Here is a 15545-nt window from a genome sequence, read left to right as displayed (position 1 = left end):
AAAAAGATAATTTTATTCTTTTCTCCGTTGCATCGATCGTCGACTCCACCCGTAACCCCTCTTGCACCTCTATGTAGGTTCTCCTCATTTGTCATGTCTATCTTCACTTCTGTCCTATATCATCATCCTCATATCTCCTTCCCTCTTCAATTATAGATTATTGTCTTATTCCACTACGATTATGATACCCACGAAGAGAGCGTCAAGGTTTTTTTTCTCGATCATCATATTTGCAATCCTCCACCTAGCATCATTATCATTCTCTCTTCCTCAACTACTACCATCGTCCTTGCTCATGATCCTCTTTGCTAAGAATAACAATAGGAATGATAAAGATGACGAGTAAAAAGTAAGGACTCTATGTTTGAAGGCTATCAAATGTAGAGGTGGACGTCGCCAGGAGCAACATGCCAAGGGTGGGGGGGTCTATGTATGGAGGCAACTAAGGGTTCACATATACATATAGAGGCATAGATGATCAGGGGTAAAGACATAAGGGTAAAATCATCTTTTACGAAAGAATGAATGAATGCTTTAATAAAATATTTGGAAGTACGACGCTCCATGAAGATTTTTCAAAATTAGAATTTTTTAAAATTAATCCTCAATTTTATTAGATTTAACTAATTATTATTTTATAGTAAATAAATAGAAAAAACATAATATTATTTTAAAAAAATATAGGCCTAAAAATATTAAGGGAAAAAAATATGGATTTATCTTTACCATGAAATATATCAAAATAATCCTCTACCATTTTGTGGTACCTAAAAATATACGATAAATTTAAGAATTAAGACGGATGGGATTTAAAGTGATTGAACTCTAATTAAAGTAGTTTTGGTAAATAGTGTAATTGGTCCATCAACTAAAACAATGTAATAAATGACCTCTTTGGTTGGCTAAGTTTTCAACCAGAAAAGAATATATTTTTTTTTTCACAGGAGAGTATATTTAGCATTTGAAAATGGTAATGACTCTCTATGGGTGTCATTAAAATATAAATATATAAGTTAAATTTTGTTTTAAATAAAATTATTATGTTTATGATTATAAAATCTAATTCCTTTATTTTTTTCTTTATCGAACAAATGAGTTGGCATAATCGACTATCCTTTTTTAAATTACTTTTATAAAAAAAAAATATCGATCAAACGATGATTTTCGTTTTCTAACATAAATGAGTTTCCAATAAATAAATATATAAATATATATATATATATATATATATATATATATATTTAGAATTAGATAAATGAGTATAGCAAGATAAGTAATATTTCCAAAAAAAAAATCCACCGAGGCATTTAAAAAATTGTATCCAACATAAGTAAAAAAAAAAAAAACATGTGGATGAAGAAAATAGAAGTTATTAATTATGATTTCACTATTTGATGTGAAAGGAGAATTAAATTGATTGTAGACTTAGATGTGTTTGATCTTTACTTGTCAAAATAAATTAAATTTAGAATAAGCAATGGGAAAAACACAAGAAATTTCACAAGGAAAAAGTCAAAGAAAGAACAAAGTCAAGTCAGGGCGTAGGTGATATTGGACCTATAGAAGTTGACTCACTCAACAAAAGTGCATTATTCCAAGTTGGCACGATCGATTTGAATGCTCAACAAATCCATCGAACAATTTTATTTAGTGCTCATTGTTAGTAGTACCGATAATCTCAATAAATTCTTGATTTGGTTGTTGGTTCGAAATTATCGTTTAATCATCATTGTATCATTCAAGTAGTTCGATGGTCGACGTCGAAAAGGATTTTTGATTTGATCAACATGTAAAAATAGTTCTATGTTAATTATTCCTCAACTTATTCGTAATCTAAAAATAATCGACTTATTCGTAATCATAAAACTTTGTTTCTTAATCTAATCAATTCGAGTGAATTTTTATAAAGATGCAATGAGATAGCAAATGATTACATATTTATGATTACGAGAGTAATGATTAAGATTTTAAATTATCATAAATTATTCTCTAAAAAGTTTAAACTATGAGAATTTATTTTATTAAGAGGTTCGAATAATATCATCTTAATTATATGAGAGAATAATCTATCTTCTATCTAAGGATTTAAATCAACAGATAGGACATTATATATGATTTTATATCATTCGCATAGGAAGAAACATGACAAATTGGGTGTTGAGGGATGGAGATGACACCGATCCTCACATCTTCAAACTTGGCTTGCGAAAGAAGCATTCGGATCCAAAGGAACACGAAACGGATACCATCAACCCTCCCTCACGATTGGCTTGCAATTACCAAAGATCCTCCAGCCAATCGTTGTCGGGCTTCGTGATCCAATTGGATTCTAGTAGTGGGTCCCAACGACGACACCAACGTGTGCCGAATGATGTCCTATGGCTATCTTTGCTCGAACGTGTGCCGATGAGATCGTCGACGTGCCGAAGGGGGGGAGGAGGGAGGAGGGAGGGGGCAATAATAACATCGCTTTGCCTTGCGAGGCATCCCAAATCGATATCAAATCTACATGTGATTACTTGGACGAAAGCGACTAATAATAATAATAATAATACAAAATGATTTCTCGAAGCTCCATCAAACTCATTTGTATAGATGAGATCGGTCGTGTCGACTATATCATCAATAATTCTTTGATAATTTGATTCGATTATGGAGCTTGAAACGATTGGATTCTTAAGTGTGGAATCGTAACTTAGCAATGTTGGAAGTTCAATTTTGTAACATGAATTAAATGAGAATTGTTGGATCCAAATTAACCACCGATCTCATGTCACCGAGTTGAGTTGACCTAATCAAAGATGAAACATGAATTAATGAGAGTTGTTGGTCATGAAGTTAAGTCAACCTAATTCATTTCTAGTTGAGAACCAAACATTTGAGATAAATGCTCTTTCAAACATATCTCTCAAAACTTATATCATTAGAGTCTTATGGTAAAATTGTTGGGACGTTTAAATTAGTAAAGATATGAGGTAAAGTTTTTGTTGAATTAAATATAAAAAGACTCATATATATTTTTATGGATTATGGATGGTCAAAAAAATATTCTTCTGAAAAATAATTTTCATTTGGATCCATACTAAATGAAGTCTCGATCGATTGAGAATATTAATCATATCAATAATTATAGAAGATCGAATATTAAATTATTAGTATTAAAAATTTTAATTAGATAAATGAGACATTTATTGGCTATGTGCTCAATAAATGCAACTTTTCCCATCTAACTCTATGTGTGTCATTTCTTGGACATGAGGAAAACTAATGGTTGACACTGTGACACACACAAGGACACTAATTATTATAATTAATGAAGACAGGCCCATCTTCAATTATTCCATGCATTATTATTATTATTATTATTATTATCATCATTAAAATTTTGGGTAGCATCTACACATTAAAATTTTAATTTGATATATTTCCCTCCAAAGCTTTTCATTGGAACTTTTCTTCTTGTATACACCATTTTATTATCATTTAAACGAATATTGATGGATCATTTCATGGGTTTTCTACACCAATGCCAAAACCTCTCTTTTTATCGTCACTCTTCCTTCTTGATCCATCGAGAGTAGGAGGGACATCAACTCCTTCCTTCCATCTTCCATCCATAACGAGTCCTACATCAATTTTTCTACAATCTTCTTCTAGCATTATATATCTTCGATAACTATAGTATAATATTATTTACTTCGAGCAAAGGCCAATCTAGAGATGGACTCAAAAGAGTTAGGACCTAATGATCGACAAGGAATTATTAGCATTTAATTGCCTTAGTTTGATTATATGTCATGCAACTATGCTTTTAGTTTAATTATAATTGAAGTCTCTCGTGGTAAGACAAACCATAGTTGAGGTAGAATAGGGGGATTAAATTTGACGGAACCTTCCAAATGAATCGACCATTGTTTGTAGTTAAGGATCCAACTCCCACTTATATTAACAAATTAAATGCGTTGATATTGGTGACAATGTTGAATGGTCATCCGACGAATTCAGGAGACGTTGACCGATCCGAGTGCTAAGATCTTTGGCGTCATGCACATATCCCGAAGCTCGTGATTCAGCTTCGCTTGCCTTCGAAGGGGCATGTCGAGGGTTGCTCCGTCGTCGAAGTGGTGGGGACGTAGTTGAGGAGTTTGAGTTTGGGTCAGTTGCCCTTGTGATATTTATGTTGACACTATCAGGGATGAAAGATTAGTAGCTTAGTGGTTGATGATGTTTTCTTCAAATTAAGTTTCGAAGCTCGGTTGGATTAGTAAATCCATTTATTTTCTTGCACCGAGTTGTAACCCATTCGCATGCTTGACCAAGAAGGCTCCATAGGCATGATCAACTCGGAGTCAACACTTGACCTAGGCACGACCCATTTTCGAGTCTAGGGTACTCGATCTTGGTATACGTGAGTTTAATACATTTAAAATACTCAAAGTATTTCTTTTGCACATGATGCATTTGCTCGTAAATAAAAAAAAATCAAGATATTCCTTTATGTTTGATGCAACTACTAAGGACATGAAAGTATTTAAAGAGTCATTGTATATGATGTATTTACCTAGAATAAAAAATAAAATATCTTTTATGGTAAAAATGGTTCTTTGAATATGATGTGCTCACCCATGATTAAAAAATAAAAATCTAAAAATATCAGTTATAGTTGAAGCATTAAAAAATATAGGAAACATCCGTGTCCTCTTATATATATATATATATATATATATATATATATATATATATATATATATTCACTTTGGACAAAAGTATTAAAGTTCTTGTACATGATACATCCACCAAAAGTATTTCTTGTATAAGCATCAAAGTATCCACTCAAAGTATTTCTTGTACAAAAAAATTTCTTGTACATGATACATCCACCCAAGACAAAAAGCATCAAAGAGTCAAGAATTAATGTAAACTAGGTTTTTAATGCTTATCTATAATGATTTTTAATTCTTTCTTATTGTTCTTCGTAAGTGTTGTCTCATAGGTAGCATATATGAGGTAGAAAATGCTATCGTCAACCCTATTTTTATTTATTGTTATTTTTTATTTTTATTATATAAAACTTAAAAATATTTTTAGTTGTACAATGTCATATTTTTATGGGTTTAGTTAGATTTGCTTAAGTCATGTGGTATTCTTACATGTCCATTTGTAAAACATTAGCTTCCTCGTAACCTCTTAAGGTCTCCTGAGGACCTGTCAAGAAAAAGACAAGTTAAAAAAAGCATTATACTCAATTTCTCACAAATAAATATTTTAGTAAATACTTGATAAATAATATAAATTATAATCATTGATTTCGTAAACTCTAAATGACCATACAACAAAGGGTTCAAGGAGGTTCGTTATAGCAAAAAATCCCCACAAGTGCCCACATAACATTACCAGAAAATAAAATAACAAATCAACCATAAACATTAGGACTCAAATAATCATAAAAGCTAATCAAAATATAGTTACTAAGCCTAATATAAGCCCTATTTATGCAGTGTAAAGTATGTACAAAATTGAAAAACATGAACACATAGATATATTATATTGAATACATTGTGTACAGACTTGACCATGAAGGGAAAAATAGAATAGAACATTTATATTCTCATATGCTATAACCTGATTTCTAGCTAACGATCTTGTGGTGTAAAATGTCAATTGTCTATGAGGGGTGTTGTAACATCTTTAGTGTGTTTGCTTTCTGTTCAACAAGGGTTGAAATCCTGACTGGATTAGTTAGAGATCATAGTCGAAAGGTTGATGAATGACAAAAGAGAGTCTGTGTAATAATCACAATAGCAAGTAAGGGACTTGATAACTCATGTATCAGTACTCATACAAGCTATGCATGTGAGCTGAGAAATGTCTCATAGCTATCTCTTGTCAAGAGTAAAGGCCCCCAAATCGTAAAAATTCGAGGGTGCTTGGGATGTCAAGAAGTTAGAATACTTTCTTTTCGATATGAAATAACACTTCAAAACGACCCAACCCAAATCAAAAGATTCCGAGGTATCATTAGTGATGATGTATCTAGTCGATGATGCAAAACTATTATGACGTACAGGAAGAAATGCAGCAAGGTCATTATAACATTAGCAGTTGGAATGCATTAAAGAGGAAATTATGAACTTAGTTCATGCTAGAGAAGATATAATTCATTGATCGTTGGAAGTTGCGACACCTTCGCCATACCTCTCTAGTTCGAGATCATGTGAAGTAGTTTTCTGCACAAATTATAGACATCCAAGACATGTTTAAGAAAGATAATTTTTTTTACTTCTTCGATAATCTAAAACCATGGGCTCAACGAAAATTGCATCATTGGAATGTTTGTGAGCTAATAGGTACAATTGCTAAACTGGAATAGCTCATAGATTTCTATTCAAAGATGATAGAAAAAGAAGTATTTATCGGAGAAGGGATCTTTGAAAGCTTCTAGATGGAAGGGCTCGAAGAAGAAAGGTAATCTAATAAGATATGGATCCACAAGAAACATCATAATACTTAACAAATATCTTTTGTAAGGTGGAAGCATCAAATGATAGAATTTCCCACAATAAAAGGAGGTGCTCAATACTCTTATAGCTTCTAACGAACTAGAGGAGACAGATAGAACTAAGGCAAAATCTTCTAGCTCAAGCAGGTCATATTCAAGTAGTGATGAATCATTGTTAAGACAACGCATGAGAGTTATGCGTTTGCTAATGCATTACGAGGTAAGTCCAAGTGAAAGCCTAAGTAGAGGCTAAAAGAGAAGGCTGACTCTTTAATCTCAAGTTTATCGAAATTAAGTAGTAACGAAGAATCACCATAAAAATCTCGTAATGGGGTGGTGTAATTATTGAATGAACTCCGAGGTTCACCGAAGAGCAATATAAGGCAATGGCGAAGGAGGTAAAGGCATATGACAACTTGTTGATGTTTGTGGGCATGAAGATGAATAGGAAGACAACTTGCTAATTGGTGGACACATGAGCCACACATAACTTTATAATAGACTGAGAAATAAAGCAACTTAGATTGAAGCTAACAAAGAGTTTAGGTTTCATTGTTAGCGTGGAGTTTCTACATAAGGCAAAAATAGTAACCATGTTGTTCTTAAAGTCTTTTTTTTCTTATAGACGGTGGCTCCCCATATATTGTGGCACTTTTGAGAAGAGCATCAAAAGACACATATATATACCCTCAACTATATGATGAAAGAATTTATGCGGGGACATAGACTCATCCCACAATAATGAAATTAGAGTTAGAAGGCCTCAACGGAGGCAAGGGTATGTGGAGAGGGACACTCTTATAGAATATGCCAGTGTGTAAGCAAATTAGTTGTCAAAGCCCTTTTCTTGAGGGTGCAAGATGGAATGATAATTTGAACTTAACGGAGTCAAAAAAATCTAGTCAATTATCTATATTGGGCATCAATTCTGAAATGGGAGAATCACCTATCAAACAAGATACTGGATGATGGATTATTCAAGAGTTTATCTTCTCTTATGAGTATCTCGATGCTTTCGAGGGGCAAGACTTGGCGAGCAATCATCAATACCAAGTAAGTAGCCAAAGAATTAAAGTTGGTAGGGACCATACAACAAGCAGATGATGGTGGCCACATCGAAAAGTTTCAATTTGATTAGTGGAAGGTTAGTAAGAAAATACTTTCTAAGTCACTAAGTGTGCAAAAGCAACTAGTCGATAGAGACAAAGTATTATAATGACCTCAAATTCAAGAGAGACTTGACTATTCAAGAAGAACTAAGTCGAGAAAACATTAAACTAAGATTATGAATATCAGAGGATGAGGCATGGTATCATAGTAGTGGGTCTTCCGAGCACTAACTAAACTTGTGCTTTGGAGGGGAGAGCAGAATTTTAACTGCAAATGGCATATAGATGATCCTAAATATGCGACCAAAGCTATCATAAAAGCAATTTACATGGGCGAAACCTAGGTTCGGTTTAAGCAATTGTCACGACCTAAGTCTGATGAGTCAACTGAGTTCTCGACTCCATCCACGGGTAGCTCTTTCCTACTCGAGCCCTCTCTCCCTGCCAAAACTTCTGTAAAAAGATGAGTAGATTGTGACCCAGTTACTCCTCCAATATATCAGGGTGATGAGGGAGATATGTAGGAAGATGGTGTAGAGCCTGATGTTGATCTACTTTTAGGACATGTTAAGCAAGAAGAAGTTGGAGAGCAACTTCCTACAGAACCTCAGTTGAGAATATCTTCTAGTCAACGTCAACCTTCCAGAATATACTCTACAGATGAGTATGTGATATTTATTGATGCAGGTGAACCAAATAGTTACTAAGAAGCAATTGAAAGTGAGCAGAAAAAGAAATGGTTAGTTGCTATGTAGGAAGAGATGGATGCTCTTCAAAAGAACTACACTAATGATTTGGTATAACTACCAAAGGAAATGAAGCCTTGAAGAACAAGTGAGTTTTTGGATTGAAGACTCAAGAATATTGTTCTCAACCAAAGTACAAAGCTAGATTGGTTATGAAAGTCTTTGGTAAAAGAAAATGTATTGATTTTGAAGAGATTTTTTCTCATGTTGTTAAAATATCTTCTGTTCATATTGCTCTTGGTATTGCTACTAGTCAGGACTTGGAGGTTGAACAGTTAGATGTGGACAACTTTCCTTCATGGTGACTTAGAGGAGGAAATTTATATAGAGCAACCAGAAGACTTCAAAGTTAAAGGTAAAGAGAACTTTGTCTGCAAATTGAGGAAGAGCTTATATGGGCTAAAGCAAGCTCTAAGATAGTGGTACAGAAAGTTTGATTCATTTATGATAGAAAATGGATACAAAAGAAAATTTCAGATCATTGTGTGTACATCAAATGGTTTGGTAAGGATTTTATTATTTTCTTACTTTATATTGATGACATACTTATTTTTGAGAAAGATATGTCTAAAATTGACAGGTTGAAGAAGGAACTGAGTAAGTCTTTTATAATGAAGGACATGGGGCCAACAAAGCAAATATTGGGCATGCAGATTTTCCGTGACAAAAAAACCAAGAAGAATTGGTTGTCACAGGAGAAATACATCAAGAATGTATTGGAAAGATTCAGTATAAGTAATGCAAAGTCAGTTAGTTCTTCTCTTGCAGGTCACTTCAAGTTGTGCTCAGAATAGAGTCCATCAAGTGACGAGGAGAAGGAGAAAATGCAAAAGGTTCCTTATACTTTAGCAGTTGGAAGTTTAATATATATGATGGTATGTACGAGGTCGGACATCGCATATGCAGTGGGTGTTACTAGTACATTTTTTGTAGATCCAAGCAAAGAGCATTGGGCAACAGTGAAATGGATTTTTAGATATCTCAGATGGAACTCTAAGGCTTGTTTAAGTTTTCGAGATTGACCACCTATATTGACAGGTTACACAGATGCAGATATAACAAGAGATATAGATACGAAGAAGTCCACTTATGAAATAAATGTTTGTCTTCAAAACAAATTTACTCGATTCAACCTTCAATTAATAAAAATAAAATCTGAATATAACGATAAATTATCAAAATCTTTATTAGTTAAATTAGTTGACACCGATATATTTTAAGTAGATAACCTTATTTTAATCTTATTTTGGGTGGTTAAACGATCACATATTCCTACGTGGCCACATAAGCCGAATTTGGAATATTATTACAAGTATGAAAAGTTTGGTTGACTGCATTCCATCATCCCAAGCTTTTGATTGGCTACTGAATTGCTAACAGACTGCACAGCTCACCCTAAAGTGATATGCAATCCATTGACGTACTGCCACGTGCCAGGACAAGATCCACCAGCCAACTCTCCCTCCCGCTCTACAATACTGACTCAGCTGCACTCCCGAGGCCATCTCCTCTCTCTGCTCCCGTCTCCATGGCAGCAGCCTCGGCCACCGCCGCCCTCCCCGGAGCCACGGGAATGGGAGCGTCGGGTTCTCCGCCCTGCAGAAGGCCGGGCGGTCGCTGTTCGGTGGGTCCCCGCCATGGCCACGTACAACGCCAAGCTGATCACCCCCCGAAGGCGAGTTCAACATCGTGTGCCCCGACGACATGTACATCCTGGACCAGGCGGAGGAGGAGGGCATCAGCCTACCGTACTCTAGCCGCGCCGGCGAGATCGTCCAAGCGTGCCCACCTGCGCTGCCTCCCCCAAGTCCGACCTCGTTATCGAGACTCACGAGGAGGAGGAGCTCACCGGCCGATTCATGTCATAATGACATTTAGTTAGGGATCAAAGTCTTTTGCGTCGTCGTAAGATCGATAATCCAAAGTCAAATCTTAGCTAATTCGAACTTCTCACTGTATTTAATATTAGATTTGACTCTGAATCCAATCCAATTGTAAATTACGTCGGATTAAATGAATCTGCACTATTCTGCATGTGAATCCAATAGTCGTAGTCATCAGTCATGCTTACTATTTCGTTGTAGGTTGAAAATTTTCTTACGTAAATCATATGAATCCCATGGTGGGCTCTGATTGTCCTCTGTGAATCATGTGATCCTTAAGGAAAAAAAGGAAAAATAAATCGCATTTCAACACACGAAATTGGAAACAAAGAAGAAAAAGGATGCATGAATAGGCTTCTTTTTTTTTTTTTTTTTTGTCTTTTCAATCTTAGTTTACATGAGGCCCAGAAAAAATTGACACAAAGCAAAGGAGAATCAAAATTTCTTAGTAATACGCTCGTTAGATCCATATAAGTAAATTTAAGTTTTAGTTTATTTATGGAGAATCAAATCATTAACATCTTCATCCATGATTAGTCATTTTCTATCCGAGTCTCTCGCTATATCTTAATACTAAGTGAGATAATTAGTTGTTCGGATTACTTTTGACTCTGTTGAATTTGAATTATTCACCCAAAAATGCTTCACCTCAAATTAAACAATAGCTTAAAATTGCTGTGTCTTTCGATTCTTTAAACAACTCAAAATAGAGTATCCAAGTATTTGTCATTGCCAAGACTCCACCATTAAGTTCAAGTTTCTGACAGTGGGTGTATATAGATGCAAAAGGACTGAGCATTGACCTTTAGACCAGCCATGATGCCCTTAAGAGATGTGCATTGGGATCTTGAACCAATTACCAAATGTTTGTCATTTACATTCTGACAAACAACTTGCGCTCACCAAACCCACCTAATTCTCCTGTTCTCTTTGGTGTACCTAACTCCCTCAGTCCAACACTTTGGCAACTTCTCTAAAGCTTCACTCGGTGGAGGACAGACAGGACAGAGGGTGACAGAATGTGTGGTACACAATCGTGAAGGACAAGCTGGTTGGTACAGGAAGATGGCCGAGCCACCAAGGCTGTGAGTCACCGTCTCTCGATGATCGAAAGCTCTCTAGAATCTGACCCCGCTCCATTTTCTTGCATGGAGGAGTGAAGGACTCGGAAGCACAACCCGAGATTCACGTTGAGAGAGAAGAGGAAGTAGAAAACAGTCCAACTGTTGGCCGTCCTTTGTGTCGTCATCTGGCTGCCAAACTCGAACAAACCACCAACTCTCATGCTATCTTCGAAAGATTCCAGTCCTGTGAGCAATACAATGCATGTCAAGTGGACAAGGAGGTGGGGCTCGGAGTGCCACCCTCCCATGCACATTGAATGGTTGATGTGAAATGGCAAGTCATGTTAAGAAGCCAATGCGAGTGTCTCTGATTGATTACTTCTGTTGGCTACGGAATCTATGCAGCAAAAGAGATGATCGTCAAGCTTTCTCAAGCTTCACTGCTCCACAGAAAAAGGAAAACAGAAGAAGAAGAAGAAGAAGAAAAGGATTTACCAGTAAAACCAGAGGATACCTCTCGTCAAACCAGGTTGCTGGTAACCTATCAATTCATAGGAGGAAGAATATTGGATTCCACTGAACAAAACCTTCTGTTTGCTTAAGAAAAATGTCAACCACTGGGTTAAACACCATGAGCACCACCACCACTTTCCCTTCCATCTGGACCCAGCATTTGTTATAGATTCTGAAATGAACACAACTCTATCCAGCCTTCCAATTTTTCAGTGATTCTTGCTTAATTAATGGGCAAATTCTTCAACAACAAAAAAAAAGTTCCAAGTTTTTTTTTCTTATTTCTGGTAGAAAAAACTTTGTTTTTTGCTTTATTATGGCAGAATGCCACTTCCTTATCATCTTTACCATTTTACCCTTGATCTTCGCTCCATCGTGGTCGTCTTCGCCCTACCGCTTTTGATTCCTATGAATACCCTCTTCGTCGTGTCCTTGTGGAGGTTGCTAGGACCCTCGTGTATGCCCTCGCCCTTGTCTACCACTGTCATTGAGCCGATCTTCGTCGTCACCTTATTGCTTTGCCAGTAACCATCGCTAGACATCTCCATCATGTCCTTGTTAGCATCGCTTGCGACATCACTCGGTTGACCAATGATGATAAGCCATACTTTGCTCACTCAAGTGACATGGAGGTTAGGTTGTTGTTCTCATCATCTTTTTAACTCCTTTCGAGCTACTTTGCTCCTTGAGGGGTGAAAATAATGGACAATGAGCGAGTGACGAAGGAGGGAGTGAGAGTTGATGCTTGGGCGCTTGATGTTGAGACCCAGAGCAAGCAAGGGCCTCACGATGAGATGGAGATGGCCACGACAAAATGACAAAGCAAAGATGACCACGACGGGCAAGAATAATCTCATCTTTTAGAAAATAAAAGATGTAAAGGGGGATACCATATGAAAACAAAATAAAAATTGAAGACTTTTTAATGAATTTATCCTCAATTAATTGAAGGAGTTTACTATTTAGAGTCACCTTCTTATCATTCATAATCTCTTAAAAAATTAAAAAAAAATAATATCTTGTAGGTTAATTCAGGAAGATGATATCTTTTTTACTATCATACATAACTTTAAAAATGTTAAATCATTATAACAGGCATTAAATACTATTTTTCACATCCTTCTTTTCGATCTTCAGTTTATTTATCTTCATCATCTATCTTTTCTTTGTCATTTTATGTCATCTCTGACAATTAAAAAAAGGAGAAGTAAAAAAAAGAGGTCGTAAGTTAAGAGTGAAAAAATATTATTAGAATTAAGTTATAAATCATGAGTATATATGTTAATTTATAGAGGAATAACTTAAGAATATGATATTATAAATAATGAAAAATTACAAATACTAATCTCTGAACTATGCTATAAGAACTGTTTCTTCAACTTTTTTTTTTCCTTGTTCATTCCTTCATAGAGCACAGTAAGATTCTGACAATCATGAGCAGTTTGCTTGGAAAAAGAAAGAAAAGGAAGGAGAGAAGACATTTTGTATCAGTACAACAACAAATGCTACACTCAGCACAAGACACAATCCGACCAGCCTTCTAGCTGGAGCAAGTTTCGATCTCTTACCAAACTCTACACCTTTTCATTTGTCTCTCTGTCCTTGATTCTTTACTGGATGTTTGGCTACCTACCTGGAACACCTCACATGCTCTCCAACCATGACAAAAGCTTCCCCATCACACTTCAGATGCTGTAACAGTAGTGTCAACACTTATCATCGTGTTAAACATGGATGAGTGAAGCTGACTAGTAGTAGTCTTACAGTCTGCATCATCTAAATCCAGTGGTGGAATCCATTACAGTTAATGTGTGTGTCGCCCTTCTTCCAAGGGTCTGTAGTATCTAAGAACATGATGGCTAGGGTTTTCTTGACAGCTGCAAGTTTCGCTGCTTTGGAGACCCAGGTGGTAACACAAACAGATGGCATGAGCATGACGAGGTGGGACTGCTGATGTAGGACTGCTTGTAGCATCTGCCGCTGGATCAGCCGCTGCAAACACCTCCGACGGCGTCGGAGAAGAGAAAGAAAGGCTCATCGAGAGGTCGAGGTTGAGGTCGGGGCACCTCTCCTTCTCCGCCGGCGAGGCAGCACTCGATGGCGGCTTCAAGGCTTTCCCTGGCGTGGCGGCGCCGCCGTGCACCGGGAGGTGAGTCTGCGGGTCGATGCCGCGGCCGACGAGCTTGCGCTTGATGTGGGTGTTCCAGTAGTTCTTGATCTCGTTGTCGGTCCTTCCCGGCAACTGCCCGGCGATGACAGACCATCTTGCACGTACAAAGCATCGGCGTCAGAAGAGAAGTAGGTAGTTACTCGGCGAGCAGGAGCATCAAGCACGAGTCTACCGAGACATTACTTGTTTCCGAGCAAGCCATGGAGCTTGATGATGAGCTCATCCTCCTCCTCCGTGAAGTTGCCTCGCTTGAGGTCGGGACGGAGGTAATTGATCCACCGAAGCCGGCAACTCTTGCCGCACCGCAGAAGGCCTACATCAGGAACGCAGTTCAAGTGAGATAGAAGCGCAAGCATGAAGTGATCAAAATGCCCGTGACATGAACCACAGAGACCTGCAGCTCTGGGGAGAGATCTCCAGCAGCCTTCGCCATGGGCTTTGATGTAGGCGATCAGTAATTGGTCTTCTTCCTTGGTCCAAGCTCCTCTGTTGGTGTGTGCCTTCTCACAACAAGGAGACCTGCCCATGATGAGTGGTAGAGGGAAGAAGCACTTGTGGTGGAGGTGGGCATGGATTAACAAGTGAAAGAAGAGGGTATTCTATGTGTGTGTATATATATATATATGAGGGCATTGACTTCATCCCCTCACTGCCTTGTCCATTTGACCAAAGTAGGTAGCCCTAACTTTTACAACACCTTTATCTCCACTATTCTTGGTGTCCTTTCACCACACTTTTAATTAGGTTAGGCAAGAGAATGGAGCTGTCTACCATATGGTGTTCAAGTCTTCCTTGGCCATGCCATTTTGCAGTAGCTCTGGGACAAGTTGGCCTCAGTCTTAACTGTTACATTTCTGGTTGAAGTGTGCAGTTCTCCAGACTCTGAAAGCAATGCAATAATGGTTGGGTGGGGGGGACAATATTCCATTGGAGAGCTAAAGCACATGCCTTCTGAGCCACTAAGAGCTGTCTGCTTCAACTGCAATGGATTTAAGAATTGGTTGGTTGGGAATTGGGATCAGATGATTGTGCTGATATATCAATGCTTGGCTGTTGGCAGTGATCTTGAGGTGCAGATTCAGTGGATAATTTGGAATGCTGTCCATTGAGAGTGAAAGCATGCACATACCACATTAAATTAAGGACTAAACCAAATAAAAGCTCATGGCTCTCACCAAACCAAGGATTCACTGGTTGCATTCCATGTGGTCCTTTGAATGCATGTACCACATGAGATGGCAGAGTTCTGAAAATGACATCCCTGACAATTAATTTATTGTTTCACACTGTGACAAATATCAAGAAGACTGAAACAGGGAGAGAAGATGCATCAGATCCAACTTATGGGTTTTAGATGCAGATCAGCTTACAGAGTTTTATTTGAAAATTTATGTAAGGGGCAAGGAAAGGTGCAGCTTAACTACTCCAGACTGGAAAAGGAACTAAGAAGAGAGAGGAGGGGAGACCATTAAACTATATCCAAACACATCCACAGTAGGTAGTTCATTAAACAGTAATTGATAGCAGCCTGTGATCTGCTTGTTTGCAACTTCGCATGTGG

General features: G+C 37.2%; 1 protein-coding gene across 1 annotated transcript; it reads right to left on the bottom strand.

Moving 5' to 3' along the window:
- Positions 1-13533: 13533 nt before the first annotated feature.
- On the bottom strand, positions 13534-15102 carry LOC135588719 (myb-related protein 308-like). The gene is made up of 3 exons (XM_065080995.1): positions 14379-15102; positions 14168-14297; positions 13534-14078 (listed from the first exon to the last, which is right to left on the bottom strand). Exons 1-3 carry the CDS (start codon positions 14509-14511, stop codon positions 13619-13621), a joined length of 723 nt encoding a protein of 240 aa, XP_064937067.1. The 5' UTR covers positions 14512-15102; the 3' UTR covers positions 13534-13618.
- Between the last annotated feature and the right edge of the window lie 443 nt (positions 15103-15545).

This window comes from Musa acuminata, chromosome BXJ1-8 (assembly GCF_036884655.1).
Source record: "Musa acuminata AAA Group cultivar baxijiao chromosome BXJ1-8, Cavendish_Baxijiao_AAA, whole genome shotgun sequence".
NCBI lineage: Eukaryota > Viridiplantae > Streptophyta > Magnoliopsida > Zingiberales > Musaceae > Musa > Musa acuminata.
The sequence above is the reverse complement of the archived record's forward strand: the minus strand, read 5'-3'. Positions and strand labels throughout refer to the sequence as shown.

What these genes read in the sequence shown, in the direction of transcription:
- LOC135588719 (XM_065080995.1), bottom strand. Translation starts at nt 14,511, where the DNA reads ATGGGCAGGTCTCCTTGTTGTGAGAAGGCACACACCAACAGAGGAGCT. An exon ending in ATCTCTCCCCAGAGCTGCAG is followed by an intron (nt 14,298 to 14,378) that starts GTCTCTGTGGTT and finishes TTCCTGATGTAG; the next exon opens with GCCTTCTGCGGTGCGGCAAG. An exon ending in CATGGCTTGCTCGGAAACAA is followed by an intron (nt 14,079 to 14,167) that starts GTAATGTCTCGG and finishes TGTACGTGCAAG; the next exon opens with ATGGTCTGTCATCGCCGGGC.